This window comes from Xiphophorus couchianus, chromosome 20, assembly GCF_001444195.1.
Source record: "Xiphophorus couchianus chromosome 20, X_couchianus-1.0, whole genome shotgun sequence".
NCBI lineage: Eukaryota > Metazoa > Chordata > Actinopteri > Cyprinodontiformes > Poeciliidae > Xiphophorus > Xiphophorus couchianus.
Window position 1 is genome coordinate 19863938 of NC_040247.1, and position 14728 is coordinate 19878665.

Sequence of the window (14728 nt, forward strand, 5' to 3'; positions counted from 1 at the left end):
TCCCCTTCATTGTTCTGAAAAACTTTGGGTTGATCTCTCACATGAAATCACAATAAAATGGATCATATTTATGTGATTGTATAAACCTGTGGGAAGGTTCAAAAGTTATTTTTGCAGGTCATCGTTTACTAGTCTACACCCAAGCAAAAATGGTTCGTTGGACTACATGTCTGGTGTGGCTCCTTGATTTCAAATTGCCTCTCTAACTGACTTTGGTGCCATTTCCCCCAGAGGCCACGCAAGGAAATTCAAGATGAATGTTATTATTTATATTGCAAACGTCCTAATTCAGATTAAATCCAATTTTATTTCAGTCAATGGATTATGGTTTGACTAACTTTAAGATTGCAAGTCGGTGACTGGCAACAGCTTAAACAGAAATATGAACAAACTCTTTGAGCCTGATCTCTCTGTTAAACACTAGGTGGCAGCACCGCCCCTCTGATTTCTGCTCACTGTCAGAAAACCATAGAAGGAATTAGAGGAGAAAAAGAAACAGTTGGCTTTCTGTTCACAAACAAGGTTACACATTCATCTTAAAGGTATGTTAAATGACTCTCATCTTTCTTGAACGAAATATATTAAATGACTCTGGCTCTCGCTGGAGCCCTTCTCTGTTTTTAAGCTCGTCTGAGCTGTCAGGAAGAGGAAACAGGCGCTAATAATAGCAGGTTCAGTTGGTATCATTGGCTAAGAGTTAGCTTCTGGCGAGCTAATTGCGTTCAGACTTGCTGTTTTTTTATGTTTCATATGTTTTTTCTGCAAGTAATGCCATATTTAATGAAATAATTTCTACGTTGGACTCAGAAGAAGCTATTATTACCCATATTTTTGTTCCTGCTTTCTCATGCTAACACCCTGGCTGCTTGCTAACATTCGTCGTTTCAAGAAAAACATCTAGCTTTCAACAGGACTAAGCTGATTTATTGTGTGACAGCCAGGCTACTGTCAGAAAAGGCTGCTTTTAAATGTCTTGTTTCTGCTCACGGTTCAGATAAACTCCCGTTGACTGCGTTAGTCATAAATAAAGCTGTGATATTTATTGTAATTTATGAGGTGTGTTTGTATATGTTCTTGTTAGAGCAAGCTTTATGAGTTTAACTTCCTCAAATGCTGAACAAATACAGCCATTCATCTGCAAAACATAAGTTACGATGCTTTGCTTTCTCTGATGAATTTCTTCAAAACATTAAGATTTTACTATTATTCAAAACTATGTAGTTGTGCATTATAAATTATTGACTTTCGTACGTTTAAAAAATCAATAGATACATATCATTCATTACAATCTGTGCACCTTAATAACATTTAAAACAATAGATTACAAAAAGGCTTTCCTTCTACTATTGTTGTACTCCTGAATAATTAGATTAATATTTAAAAGGGAATATTTGGCGTTACAATGTTCCACAGCTTTGGTTAGTAGAGGGTGAGCTCATTGTGTTTTCTTTTTGCTTTGAGTTTTAATGTACTATTTTATCTTATCTTTTTTTTTTTACTGTGTCTGTTACTTGGCTTGTGACAAACATTAAATGGCACTCCTTATGGGTTTTATTTTACTTAATGGCCTTTTGATTGGCATCAGAGTGCAGGGGTTGAATAGAGATGAAACCTGGGTGAGACAAAAATAGAAAAACCAAGCAGGATTTTCTGTTTTCATAGTTATGTGCTACCTTGCGTTGGCTTGTAACATTAAATCCAAGTAAAATACATAGAAGTTTGTGGTTGTATTGTGAGTTAAAATGTGAAAAAGCTCAAGAAGTATGAACAGCTTAGCAAGACACAGTTTCTGCATCTTGATGATGAAACTTTTGTTGGTTAAATAACATTGAATGTTTCTGGCTACTTTAGGAAATAAAACGAGTTAAAAATGTCATTTTTACTAACATTATGCACTGGGAGAAAGTCTGCCACAGATACAGTAACATTTTACAAACTTGTGTTACCTTATATGTGTGTTTATTTGGACTTTAAGGATCTTTTATTGATTGAAGGAGCGTTTTTATTTTCTGATCTATTTCTTTTCAGGTGGCCAATTTCATAATGTTAGCTGTGAGGAACCCCAGTTTAATTTTGATATGAGCAAATGGAGGAAACTCTGCAGCAGATCATGGAGTTAGGACCCTTTTGTCCCCTTTCAATCTGACAACTGTAAGAGACATGGAGAAGGAAGAGATGGATGATGAGGAGGTTTGTGATGGTGGTTTTGTCTCGGAGGCCAGTTTTACTCAGCAGCAGGCTGGAGAGAATGATGAGTGCACACAGGAGGATAATACGGCTCACCTCAACTTTCAGGAAACTCCAGTTATTGACCCTGGAACTGGTGACGTAGAGTCATGTGAATCCATGGAGGCTAAAGAGGACACAGAAGAGGTTTCAGAGGGATTTGAACAAGACTTGGATCATGAGAACCCACAGCTTATAAATCAAGAAGAAGATGAAGCTGCCAAGGAGCAACAGATGAACGGAGAGTCCGGCTGGAGGGCGCTGGGAGGCGGACGGAGGTGCAAGTTGAGGAGCGGCGGCTCTCTGTTCGAGCAGAGCTTTCAGAAAGGCACCATCCCGTCCAGCGGAAGTCGGCACAAGCAGACTCGCAGACGCAACCATCACCACCATCAGCAGAGCCGCGGTCGCAGGCGGACGGGAAAGCAACTTTTCTTTGCTTTCAGAGAGATGCTGTCAGAGTCCCTGAGCGTCTGGTGCATTTCCTGCGTCCACATGCTGATTGAGATTATTGTGACATTAACTCACAACTGTGGAGTGGGAGTGGAAATGGGGGTCTTGAAACTTTACAACTGCGGGAAAAAGATTATTGTTAAGATCACCGATCTGCCTGGAATGAAAGCAGACTTTAGCCGGGTTTTGAAGCAGATGAAATGTGCTGGAGCAGACCTTTTGGACAAAACTGTAAGGACTCTTAAGTGGATAAAGTCATCCGTCTCCTCTTGCTTCAGACTATTCTGCGCTTTAGTAATTTTCAGTTTCCAGTGGGTGAAGGGGTTGCTGCTGCGTGTTGGTGGTGAGCGGGGTAAACGCTATTGGACGGCTTTTCTTGAGTCGCGGGTCTGGAAGAGGCTGGTGTCTGTGCTGGAGAGAGTCCAGAGCTGGTTCAGGAAGTATCGCAACACACCGTCATCGCCATCGTCGCCCGGCAGAGCCGGAAGAGGGGAACCAATTCAGGAACTGGAGCGACTGCTGGCGCTGGCTGAGGTGCCAGAGGGGGAGCTTGACCCCTTCACGGTGCTGGGCGTGGAGGTGCATGCCACAGAGACCGAGCTGAAGAAGGCCTACAGACAGCTGGCTGTCCAGGTGTGTGTGTGGTTAATTTGGAGTCAGGAGCCTTTTTTACCCTTCTTACTTCAATAACCTTGACCTTTGTGCTTTCAGGTCCATCCAGACAAGAACAAACATCCGCGAGCAGGAGAGGCGTTCAAGGTTCTGAGGGCAGCCTGGGATATAGTCAGCAACCCTGAGACACGACGAGAGTATGAGCTGTAAGTAGGAAAAAGTAATCAGACCCCTGAGGAACAACGCACTGTTAGAAAGGACATCTTAGCATGAACATACAATAAATATAGTTTCTTGATTTTAATATTTTTCTTCTTTTGGTTTTGTCATTTGCTCAGGTGACGCAGCTGAGTGTTATTTATTACAGTTCTCAGCAGCATCACAAACTTTTGTTCATATTATGAACTCTATTAAAAAATACTTTTCTGCTTTCTAGATTTATTTTTCCTTCTGTGACAGGAAGAGCAACACTGAAACCATTTACTCTGGCTGAGCATAACCAGAGATTTTTGAGCTTTTCTATCTGTGAAGCTGGAAAGGGGCAGTATTATGTTAAAAGGCTTTTATGAGTTTTACATCATATTATAATGTTATTCCCTCATCAAAAACATACCTGGAGTGTTGCCGTGATTCTTTCATGCATATTTGAGAAGTCCTTTATTCTTCCAGGGCAACTATTCAAGAGTGGATTGATAATACAAAGCACACCTGGAACGACACATCTGCTGAGCTTATCATGCAAACTACTGCTCAGTGCTTCTCCTAACAACGGCTGTAAACGGCTTCAAGAGAAGCATTGCTGTGATGATGTGCAGGTGCAGGAGTCATATTTGATATTTATAGCATTTTATAGCAACTGAAGGTAACATAATTACTTGACTGTGCTATAAAATGACACTTTGTGCCTGGAAAATACAATACCCCTTTAAAATATTGTTACTGAGCAAATGGCGTCACAACTGACAGTTTGCCTGCATTTTGAGGAAGTATTATGTGTATTTAAGGTGTCACCTACTTATTTTGACTTATCTTTATGTAAATTGCAGCCTGGGAAAATAGTCTTGCATTCTTAATTGTAATGGACAATATGAAAAAACAGCTGCTAAAAACTGGTGAGATTGTTGACGCAAGATCGGAAAATGCATCCTCTCTTCTAATGAGGCAGATTTTTCTCTTCAAATAAATTGCTGGACTTTCCAATATATCCTAGACATGCCCAACATGTCTACTGCACTGAGGTGGAAACATGCACTGCAGTGAGAGATTTTACAGTCTGCAGTCAATCTCACTTATTGATTTAGGAGTTTTAAGGAAGGCCTCATCGAGTCTGAAGTTCTCTGTTTAGTAAAATCACATTTAAAAAGTACAACATATTTTTTCTCTCTCTTTGGTCACTTCTGCATTTGCTTTCATGGCTGAAGAGAAGACGGCTACAACCAATAGCAAATCTAGCTGCTTGGATATGCTGGTTTGCATCTGCTTTGTGATTCCAGTGCAGAAAAAAGTAAATACGACGTATAAAACAGTTGCCGAATTCAGAGAATGTTAAAATTTTTCCCCTTAGATTTATTTAGTATGTAACTTCTGAATTATCTTGAATCACAAGTTGTGTTTTTCCCACACAGGAAGCGCATGGCAGCAACCGAGCTCTCAAAGTCCATGAACGAGTTTCTCACTAAACTGCAGGATGACCTGAAGGAAGCCATGAACACCATGATGTGCACAAAGTGTGAAGGCAAGCACAAGTACGTTGATGCACATCTGACATCACTGTATCCGCCTGAATCCCTGAAGCGTTCAGTGTTACTCATACTAGAGCCGTCATTGTGAACATTGTTCCGCTTCAGTGGTTTTTCCTACATGACCCGTGTGTGCAGGCGGTTCGAGATGGATCGAGATCCTGCTGAAGCCCGCTTCTGTGCTGAATGCAGCCGTTGCCATAGCGCCGAGGAGGGAGACCTGTGGGCCGAGTCCAGCATGTTGGGCTTACGTATCACGTACTTTGCTTGTATGGAAGGGAAAGTGTATGATATTACAGGTGAACAGCCATTTTTATCAGTTTATTTCTGTCTAAACTCAAGTCTAAGACTTTCAAGATTGTGCTTCATGAGAAATACATTGCTTCTACCTCGTAAAAGCAATGTCATATTATAAGAACGTCTCTCAGAGTAAATAATCCGTCATCTGATGGTTAACAGCATAAAACATGTGGAAGAAGACGTTCTGCTTAGACAAAGCAAAATCTCAACCCTTTGGCAACTAATGCTGAATGTCACCCTAATCACACTACCTCCATCATGAAATACAGTGGTGGCACAATCATGCTGAGGGAGACTCTCTTCCTCTTGTCAGAGCTGATCGTAAACTCATTGGATTAATTGATCAATAGATTAGTGAAATTATTGTCAACTAATATAGTATTTAACTGGAGTATACAGACTCAAAAAGGCAGGTTGCTGCAAGAAAAACACAATCAGAGTAATTAAACTCTACAAAAAATATATACATTTTGCATAAAAGATAAGAAATAAAAACGAAAAACGTTGTGAATATGTTGAACCCAGAACTCCTCAAGTCGGATAGTTTAAGCTACTCTTGGTTCAAATTCGGTAAAGAAAATCTCTTATTAAGGCCCTTTTGCTATCAAGCTATTAATTGGTTAATCCAAATAATAGTCAACAGATCAGCCCTTTGCTGTATAGACGTGAATTTTAGCAGAAAGGGCTAAAACTCTTTTCACATGTTGATGTTGGAGGTATTTTTTTTTAACTGCAAATAAATCCTTTGCTACAAATGATCAAGAACTGCTATGTCGTTTCATTTTAGGCAATACATTTTTATTTCCTTATTTAAAAAATAAATAGTTCATTTATTTGGATTTTTAAAAGTATTTCTAATTTAGTATGAAGAAGAATTAAGTGGTAAAATAAAATATTTGCAGAATATGCCATTTTTTAGAATCAGATTAATCACGAGAATAATCGTTTACTAAAATAAGTTAGTTGGAGCCCTAGTTTGAATCAAATCATATTCATGTGTTAAAATGGCCCAGTCAAAGTCTAGACTTGAATCCAATGGAGATCATGCAGCAAGACTTAGAACATTTTCTTTTGACTCTACAGAGATTGACTGCCTTGTGTTAGTTTATCAGTAGCAGACACTGCAGTTTGTGGTTGCAAAAGTGAAAAAGTTTATGTGCATCCAGCTTGCTGGGGTTCTTGGCTTTTTTCACATGGCCTTCACAAGCATATTTGCATCCTTAAAAGGAAAAGAAGGAAGTAAAACTATTAAAACCTACAAGCTATTTAAGAAATTTACTCTCATCCACACCCTGTAAGATGTCTGTTGTATCAGAACTGAAGCATAATCGAGTCCACACCAGATCTTCACTCTGAACAGACGACACAGATCCACCTTAAACAGACAAGACTGCTTTGGTGGTGTTTGGTTTTTATCCAGCGTTCTGCTCTGCATCAGGTTCTTGTCTGTCCAGAAGATATTTTAACCAAGTTCTTGTAGTTTGTTCAGGTGTATTTTTAAGAACCTAAGCTGTAATTTCACAGTTTTCACTTTAAATTTTTCCTCATAAACTTGAACACTTAAGAAATGAGCTGAGGCATTCAGACTGTGAGTGTTTGCAGTTTCTCTGAGTTGTTCATGATTTGACCTCAGGCTGAACTTGATTGGGACGCCCACTTTTGAGGAAGGATGATTCTCTTGAACGTCTTCCAGATTATTGTTGAATGGCCTTGTAGCGTTCCCCAGATGGATGCGCAACAATGTTTATTTTTCTGAGAAATTTGTTGATGCCTTTTGCCCTAAGACTTTGTTACTCAAACTATCTTCTAAACTGGCTGACATGTTTTAAACACCTTTATCCACTTAAACCAAAACATTAAGCCATTGTTTTGGTTTAAGTGGCGTCGAATGTCATGAGTAGTTCTGTATCTATACCTAATTTTAGATTAAAAAGGGTGAACTAAAAGTTTACCTTCACTCTGTTTACTTGTAGATGTTTTTTTGAAATGTGTATTTTTGTTATTTAAAATGGTAATTGGTAATTAGTTAAAGGTTTTTGTTTTGTTGTTTGGTAAGGTTATGGGTACCAGATAGGTAGAATGGTACCAGCATGCACGAGAAACAGCAGGAAGCGATGAGAATTGATCTTTGTAGTTTGGACAATAAACTTCTTCTGGTTGTGTACAAAATATGCCACAAAGCATCAGTAACCTTTAATTTGCCTCCTCGCTCTCACTGAGCTGTTATTCAGCCTTTCTAAAGCTCTTCTGGCCATATTTACAACGATCCCTGATGTATAAAGTCATGTCGGAGTCCTCAGTTTGGGTTTTTTACAATCTTTTCAAATGTACAACAGACCAAAAAAGCCTTTTAGTTAAAGTCAGTGTTTAAATATGTTTTAAATTTATTGAATGCTGATTTGAAAATCAATATGTTGTTTGTTTGCTGTCATGTTTCAGAGTGGGCAGGTTGCCAAAGAATAAGCATTTCCCCCGATACCCACCGCGTCCCGTACCACATCTCGTTTGGTTCAAAGAACAACAGCAGCGCCACACGACACAGGTACGTCCCACCAACGCTGCAGGCGCATCACTAAACTATAAGACCACCGCTAAGTACATTTATTTCATTGATTTAATTCAAAAGTACAACTTTTATGCAATACTTAAGATTCTTTTTTTTTACACGCAGAGTAATATATTCTAAAGGTTTATTTCTGAACATCGAGGAAGACGCCTTACAAACTATTTTTTCTTTCAAGTTCCATTTAATTTACAGATTAAATGTAAAAACAGTTGACCATAAGATGAAACTACGCTCTCAGGGGCCTGATTTTTAGTCATTTTTTAATTAATAATACCTGAGGTGACTGCAGTGACAGCTTTAGAAAGCATTGAGTATCAGCTAGTTGTGATAAGACTTGTCTAGCTAAAATAAACCATAATTAATTTAAAGGATGCTGTGGCAAATGGTGTAACTAATTTAGATATTAATTCTATTAAACATTTCAGACTGAGTGATTCAAGCATTGGTAGATAACATAGGATGTCAGACTTCCTGTATCTGATGCATAATTTCTGTGATCATCCAAATAAAGTCAACATGTAACCATTATAAAGATGTATTGAGCTTTATAATCATTGCTATCTGCTAGATAGGAATGATTTTCATTGAACTTTGGTTTTATTGCTGGGACTATGTTTTCTCCATGGCTGTCAAATGTAGGAGTGAGTAATTTTTATTGAGCTGCTGTAACAAGGCTGAAAGTATTTAGAGAGCGAGAGGCAAAGTTGAACTTGTCACAAAAATTCAGACATTTTATCTAGAAACAAGATTGTAGAAGCAAAACATTAAAAATAATCCAACAGGTTTGTCTAATTAAAAACTGTAATAAAATGTTTCTGGTCTATTTCCAGTAATGAGAATGGGATCTGGATTATTCTTTCATAAAAAAAAATGTGTTTTTTTTATAGCCAGGTTTAGTGAAGAGGGACGATGAAATCTGCTTTTTATTGGAAGTCACTGAATATGGTTTTATTGAAAATAACAAAACCATTACTTTATATTTTCTGTAAAGGTTTTAAAACACAAAGTAAAAAACCCACATCCTAAATAAAGTGCTGCCTGTGCTGCTTGAACCAAATTTGTGGTATTTTTAAATAGCGATCAATGGCTGATCTCTAAACAGTCCCACTTTGGACTCCTCTGGTCTAAAGATGTTAGATTTTCCTCTTTATTGAATCGTAAACCAATCGAAACCGAGCGATGCACAAAGAAAACCTCAACAAAAGAAATTGATCCATTTCTGATTAAACTGTAAAACTTGATCCAGGAATATAGAACAATTATACACATCACAAAGCATAAATTCAGTTTTTATTCCAAGAGTTTGTTAAAGTTTTAGAAACTGAGGATTCTTTTTAAGTCTGATGTCTTTTTCCCCCTCAGTGCACAACATGTGTAAGAAAGTTGACACTTGGTGGCGCTGTATTTCATGTTTTATTCAATAAAAATGGCAGCAACAGTTTTGAAATTGCTCAGGCTCCACGGAAAACCATTTGTTTGTTTAACGTATAAACACAGACAGAGAAACAGTTTTTCTTCCTGAATTAAAGCCCTAAATAATTTCCCTTAGATATAAGATATGGCTGAAATGTAAACATGAACGCAGAAATGTGTTTTCTTGAGGGGCAAAAGTCAGAGGCATTTATTGGGGGGGCAGGATTGCTCACCGTTCTTAAATAATGAATCTTTTCTTTCTGTTTTTTACCCAAGATATTCAGATAGATATAGAATTATAACATTTTTGTTAGGAGAGGAGTCAAAGTAAGCATCTTTAAGTTGTAATAATGAATAATTAACCTGAACTTCAAACCGCCTTGATGTTTAATTTAGAGAACAAGCTCAACAGTAAGTGGTCATTTTTATTTTATTTTATTTTTTAAAAGAAATTCACATTTCCTGCTGTGTGCAGCGTACGGTTTGTTATGACGACAGCACATTGTTGGTCTGCAGCTGTTAATTACAGAGATCACACTTTAAATGTGTGATCAGTTCACTTCCCTTCCTGCTGTAACATGATAGTCATGTATTGAGTTAACTATCCAGTCTGTGTAAAACAGATCCAAAGTAGCATAAAATGTAGAACTGATAAAAAAAAAAACATGGAATCATGAATAAAACAAGTCCTATGTTGGACTTTATTGCATCTCCTTATTATATTGGCATATTCCAAGGAGTTTTGTTATTATTATTGTTAATTATATTCTCTCTCAGCTTTCTGAAGATCGGGTTTGTGACAAACATTTTCCTAATATATCAGAGCTGGTTGTTTTATTCTGTGTTATGCATGGATGCAAAAAGTGTTTGCTTCAAATCCACGATTAACGTTGCGGGCTGACAGTCATTATGATTGACAGCTATTATCCACCGCTGCCGTATCTTTCCTCATTAAAATTTACACAATAAAATAATAAATTTGGTTTGTGTCCTTGCCTGTGCAGCGGACAGCAACACTTTTTCCAATAAATCTTTGTATTTCCTTGAATATAGTTTGAATTTAGGTATTCGTAATTTCTGAACTTACCCAAGACAAAGCTGTCGATGAGAACCAGCAGGAGGCACTAGAGAGCTGAGCAGCCCAGTAGTACCATTTAAATTTGGCACACCTCAGTCATATAGAAGATATAAAAATGGCAAACCTCATGTGGCACGGCTATTATTTCAAATGAAATTATCGAAGATTGTTTTAATCTTTGTAAAAGTGAAATCAACTACATAAAAGAGATATGAGGCTACCGCCTGTCTAGTGTTTGACAAGCTTTACAGGAGCACCGAGGTTGTTTTAACGTCCATCATGGCGGAGTGGGCCGCGTTCTGAAGAGCATGAAGTCACGGGCAAAGAGCCATTAAAGTTTATGCTTTGGCACGAGCAAAAAGCAGTAATGAACTTCCTGTGTTCCCTTCCAGGAGCCCCTCGGAGCACGCCACCGGTCCTTCAAACCCGGCTGACTTGCAGGACTTCTTCAACAGAATGTTCAAGGGTGGACCGCCGAATGACATGGCTGCCAACGGCGGGGGCTTCTTTCCCTCAGGTCCGCCCCATCACCACCCGGCCGGTGCTGGAGGTGCCCCTTTCTCCCCTCCCCCGGGTCAGACAGGTTTCTACATGCCGGGGGGCCTTCGGCCAGATTCCAGCGAGACGTGGCCCGACGGCGGCAAACCCCCCCGGAGGAGAAAGAAGGTCCGAAAACCCTTCCAGAGGTGAAGTCTGTTTACTCGATAGTGTGTCAAAACCGGGACACGATAAGAAAATGGCCACGTTTGTCTCTCGCCTGCCTGTGGGCGTGCCAAGATCTGAAGAGTGGTTGAGTGTAAAGCTGCAGTCAGATCCGCCAAGCAGAGAGGGACTGGATCACGAAGAGGAACCGGTTGGGTGAATCTCAGTGCTGAAGGCAGAGGAAGTGTCAGTGTCGGTGCTTTATCTGTCATTTCATCCTGTTGTGTTGCTGGTCTCACTCATGACTGTAGCCTTGACAACCGAGATCCCTCTGATGCCGCAATGAAGCATTTTCTTTTTTTTGATAATTTCCTGCCAAATCCATTACTGCATGATTTATTCACTTTTTTTAACGCTTCAGTTTTCTTACTTCTCTTTTGTATCAAGTTAATTTTCCACTTTGGGCTCCGTGCCGAGAGAGAGAGAAACGGCAGAGGAGAGGGCGACGCTCATTAAGATTTATAGCTGAGAAATGAAGAAGAGGGCTTGTGCAGCTAAACGTGTCAGTGTTACTGTTGTTGTTATTGCCACGTGTTTGTCGTTTTCTGCTTCTGGAGCAAAGCCTTGTCCAACCCAAACAGACGGGACGAATCTGAACCACGCTAACGGGTCGCAACGACACACAACACGCCCGTTTCTTTGCTCTTGACCTCATGTGGCTCAGGTTGTCGTTACGGTGTCCTGCAGAAGTATTTACACCCCTTGAACATTTCTGAATTTCATTTTATCGCGCTCATAAACTACCAGGTGTTTTACTAGGATTCCATGTGATGAACCAACACAAATCATTTTTTTAATAAGTAAAAAACTCAAAAGTGTGGCGTACAGTTACATTAACCCCCCAGTCCAGTCAAACACACCACTGCAAAAACACAAAATCTAAGTATTTTTTGTCTAGTTTCTAAAGAAAATATCTTGGTACACTTGAAGTAAGACAAAACTAACTCATACGTAACTTTACAGCAGGATATAGAGGCTTGTTTAAGTAAATAATTCCTTATTATTGATGAGAAAATACTAGATCCATTGGCAGTTTATTTAACTTATAACGAGACATTTTTCCCATAAATTAATTTTTCTGCCAATGGAACAAGTACTTTTTCATCAATTATTTACATAAAACAAGCCTCTATATCTTGCTATAAAGTTACTTTTTATTTAGTTTGTCTTATTTCAAGTGCATTAAGATATTTGCTCCAGAAATTAGAACAAAATTACTTGGTTAGATTTTGTTTTTGCAGTGATTTTGCTTCAATTCCAACTTCTAGTCTTTTGAGTGAATCTACCAGCTTTGAACCCAAAGGACTAAAATCCAAACTGTGTCTGTGAAAAATCAAATTTCAAGACTTTCCACATGATTTCAATTGGCTCTAAGGTGGGACTTTGACTAGGCCATTCTATCACATAGATATGCTTTGTTCTGAGCCAATCCGCTGTTCTTGTCTCTGGATGTTTACGGCAATTTTCCTGGTGGTGGATAGCAGCTTTTCTTACAGAAACATCTATCAGAAAACTAGCCAACGTCTCTGCTCCAGCCAAAGAAGAGCATCCCCATAGCATGATGCTGCCACTACCATGTTATGCAATGGGAATAGTATGTTCAAGGCTTTACTTTTCACCACAAGTAGTGTTTTGGATGTAGGTTTAAAAGTCGTGACAAACGTCAAAAGGGACTTCTTTGATCTTCTTATTGCCAGATTTATGCAGTGGGGCTCTTGGCTGCTTTCCAGGTTAACGGTTTCCAGTTGTTGGTTTCTACTGGTGCATTGTGAGAAGTCCAAATCTTGGAATATTGTTTTAGAACCTTTTACAGTCAGCATAACAGGGACTGAAGGCACTTTTTGATATTTATTTGTAAGGAAATAAATAAATTAACACCATTTCGTATTCCAGGAACCCAAATTAAAAAAAAAGTGGTTGTAATGTGACAAAATGTCACAAGGTCCAAGGGATGCGAAAACTTCTGCAAGGCACTGTATGACAGTCTAATGATTGATAAAATGATTTTTGTTTTAATGCTCCAGATCTCCCAAAAAGAATAGAAAATCTTCAATATTTGGGTTCAGTTCTGATATTTTCTATTAGAAACAAGTTTTGAAGCCTCTTATTTGTTTTGCATCAACAGGTTACACACCTGCCACTATGATTACACATTCATTATGAATATTTCTAATTAATAATTGAGGGTATTTTTGTCTAAATCCTGAAGATAAAATGTCTTCAGATGAAAATATTTAGTCTAGCCTCAGAAAGTTCACCGATTTAAGCAGAGGAACTATTCTGATGCTTTTTGTTCTGACTTAAGCAGCAAGGTTGAAGACAAATGCAACAATAGGATGTGTGCGCTGCTACGTTGTTGATTTGCTCTGTTTTTCTTACGTAGCTGCTAAGATCATTTCTGTTCCAGTTATCTAAATTTTCTCTGGATTTGCCTCCTAAGCTGAAGTTGTTGCATGTTTTTAGCATGTTTTACTCCATGATGACTGCGTCGATGTCCCAGTTCATGTCATGTTCTGCACCTGAATAGTTATTGTGGTTCAGATTTCCACATTACAGGTTCACAGGAAGTCTACCCAGTGCTTACTGGTTATATTAACATTAAAAAAGACAGTTAAGTTCACATGGGCCTTGCCTAGAAATTAATGAATAATTAATGAAACCTTTTTTGTTTTGCCTGTAGCCTTGTAAAAGCAACTTGCTGCATTGTTTACATCTGACTTGAAGATTGTGGGCAGTTATTGAAAAAGGCAACTGTGTGTGGGGGTGTGTGTGTGTGTGTGTGTGAGAGACTGAGGCACTTGATAAAGGTTATATTTTATATTCATAGGAAGTTTTCTATTGTGTTCATTTTCTCCTTTCTTGGACTTTTGTTTTTGCACACCCGGCGCTGTAATAAAAAGCAGCACTGATTTCGATTCAGTGGTTTTGAAGTTAAACCTCCAGCTGCAGGTGAGTGGGTGGTCTTACCCACCGAGCTCGACAGCAGCTCACTTGCAGATTTTACGTTTGCACACCCACTGCGCTCTGGAGAAGATGAGTTTTGTTATTGTAACACAGAGTGAACGCCTAAAAGGAGCTGTTGTTGCAGAGGCCTGTTTCTGCAGGAAATCTTTGCTTCTCTGCATCTGCTAAAAAAAATAAAGGTTTTTCCTCACAGAAAGGAAATGTGTGGAATCCGAGGCTCCGTTTATGTAAAGCTATCTCTCCAATGAAGACAAAAATGTACTAACTAGGAGTGAATTTTAGAAATTGATCAGTTAAAGTAACTTGTGACATTTCTACAGCACCACACCCTGCTCTTTAGTTCCCACAGGAACTGCACAGCCTCATCCATGATGATGTTAATTGTCTAGCTTGGTTTTCAACTCTTTGTGATTTGAGAATATGAAGTGCTGCACGTTTAAAGGTTGCAGGTCAGAGTCTGAGGTCTGTGAACGAGTCGACACGTCAGTGTTCTGTTTCCTTTTTGTTTTTAAACAGATTATGCAGAAATATTGCAAAAATATTTGACAATCAGGGGTTTTTTTGTATGAAGTTCGGAGGCGAGTTCCCAGTTGGTGAACGGTTTTAAAGTAATAATCTTGGGTTTCTTTCCCCTACTTTCTCTGGTTTTCAAAATAAAGATGATTTCCAAGATGTAAC

General features: G+C 38.7%; 1 protein-coding gene across 1 annotated transcript; it reads left to right on the forward strand.

Annotated features, from left to right (window-relative positions):
* The first annotated feature begins 397 nt into the window (after nucleotides 1–397).
* dnajc14 (DnaJ (Hsp40) homolog, subfamily C, member 14) lies at nucleotides 398–14727 on the forward strand. The gene is made up of 7 exons (XM_028003521.1): nucleotides 398–542; nucleotides 2029–3309; nucleotides 3388–3494; nucleotides 4914–5033; nucleotides 5166–5326; nucleotides 7767–7869; nucleotides 10777–14727. The coding sequence occupies exons 2-7, from the start codon at nucleotides 2161–2163 to the stop codon at nucleotides 11072–11074; spliced, it is 1938 nt and encodes a 645-aa protein (XP_027859322.1). The 5' UTR covers nucleotides 398–542; nucleotides 2029–2160; the 3' UTR covers nucleotides 11075–14727.
* The last annotated feature ends 1 nt before the right edge of the window (nucleotide 14728 follows it).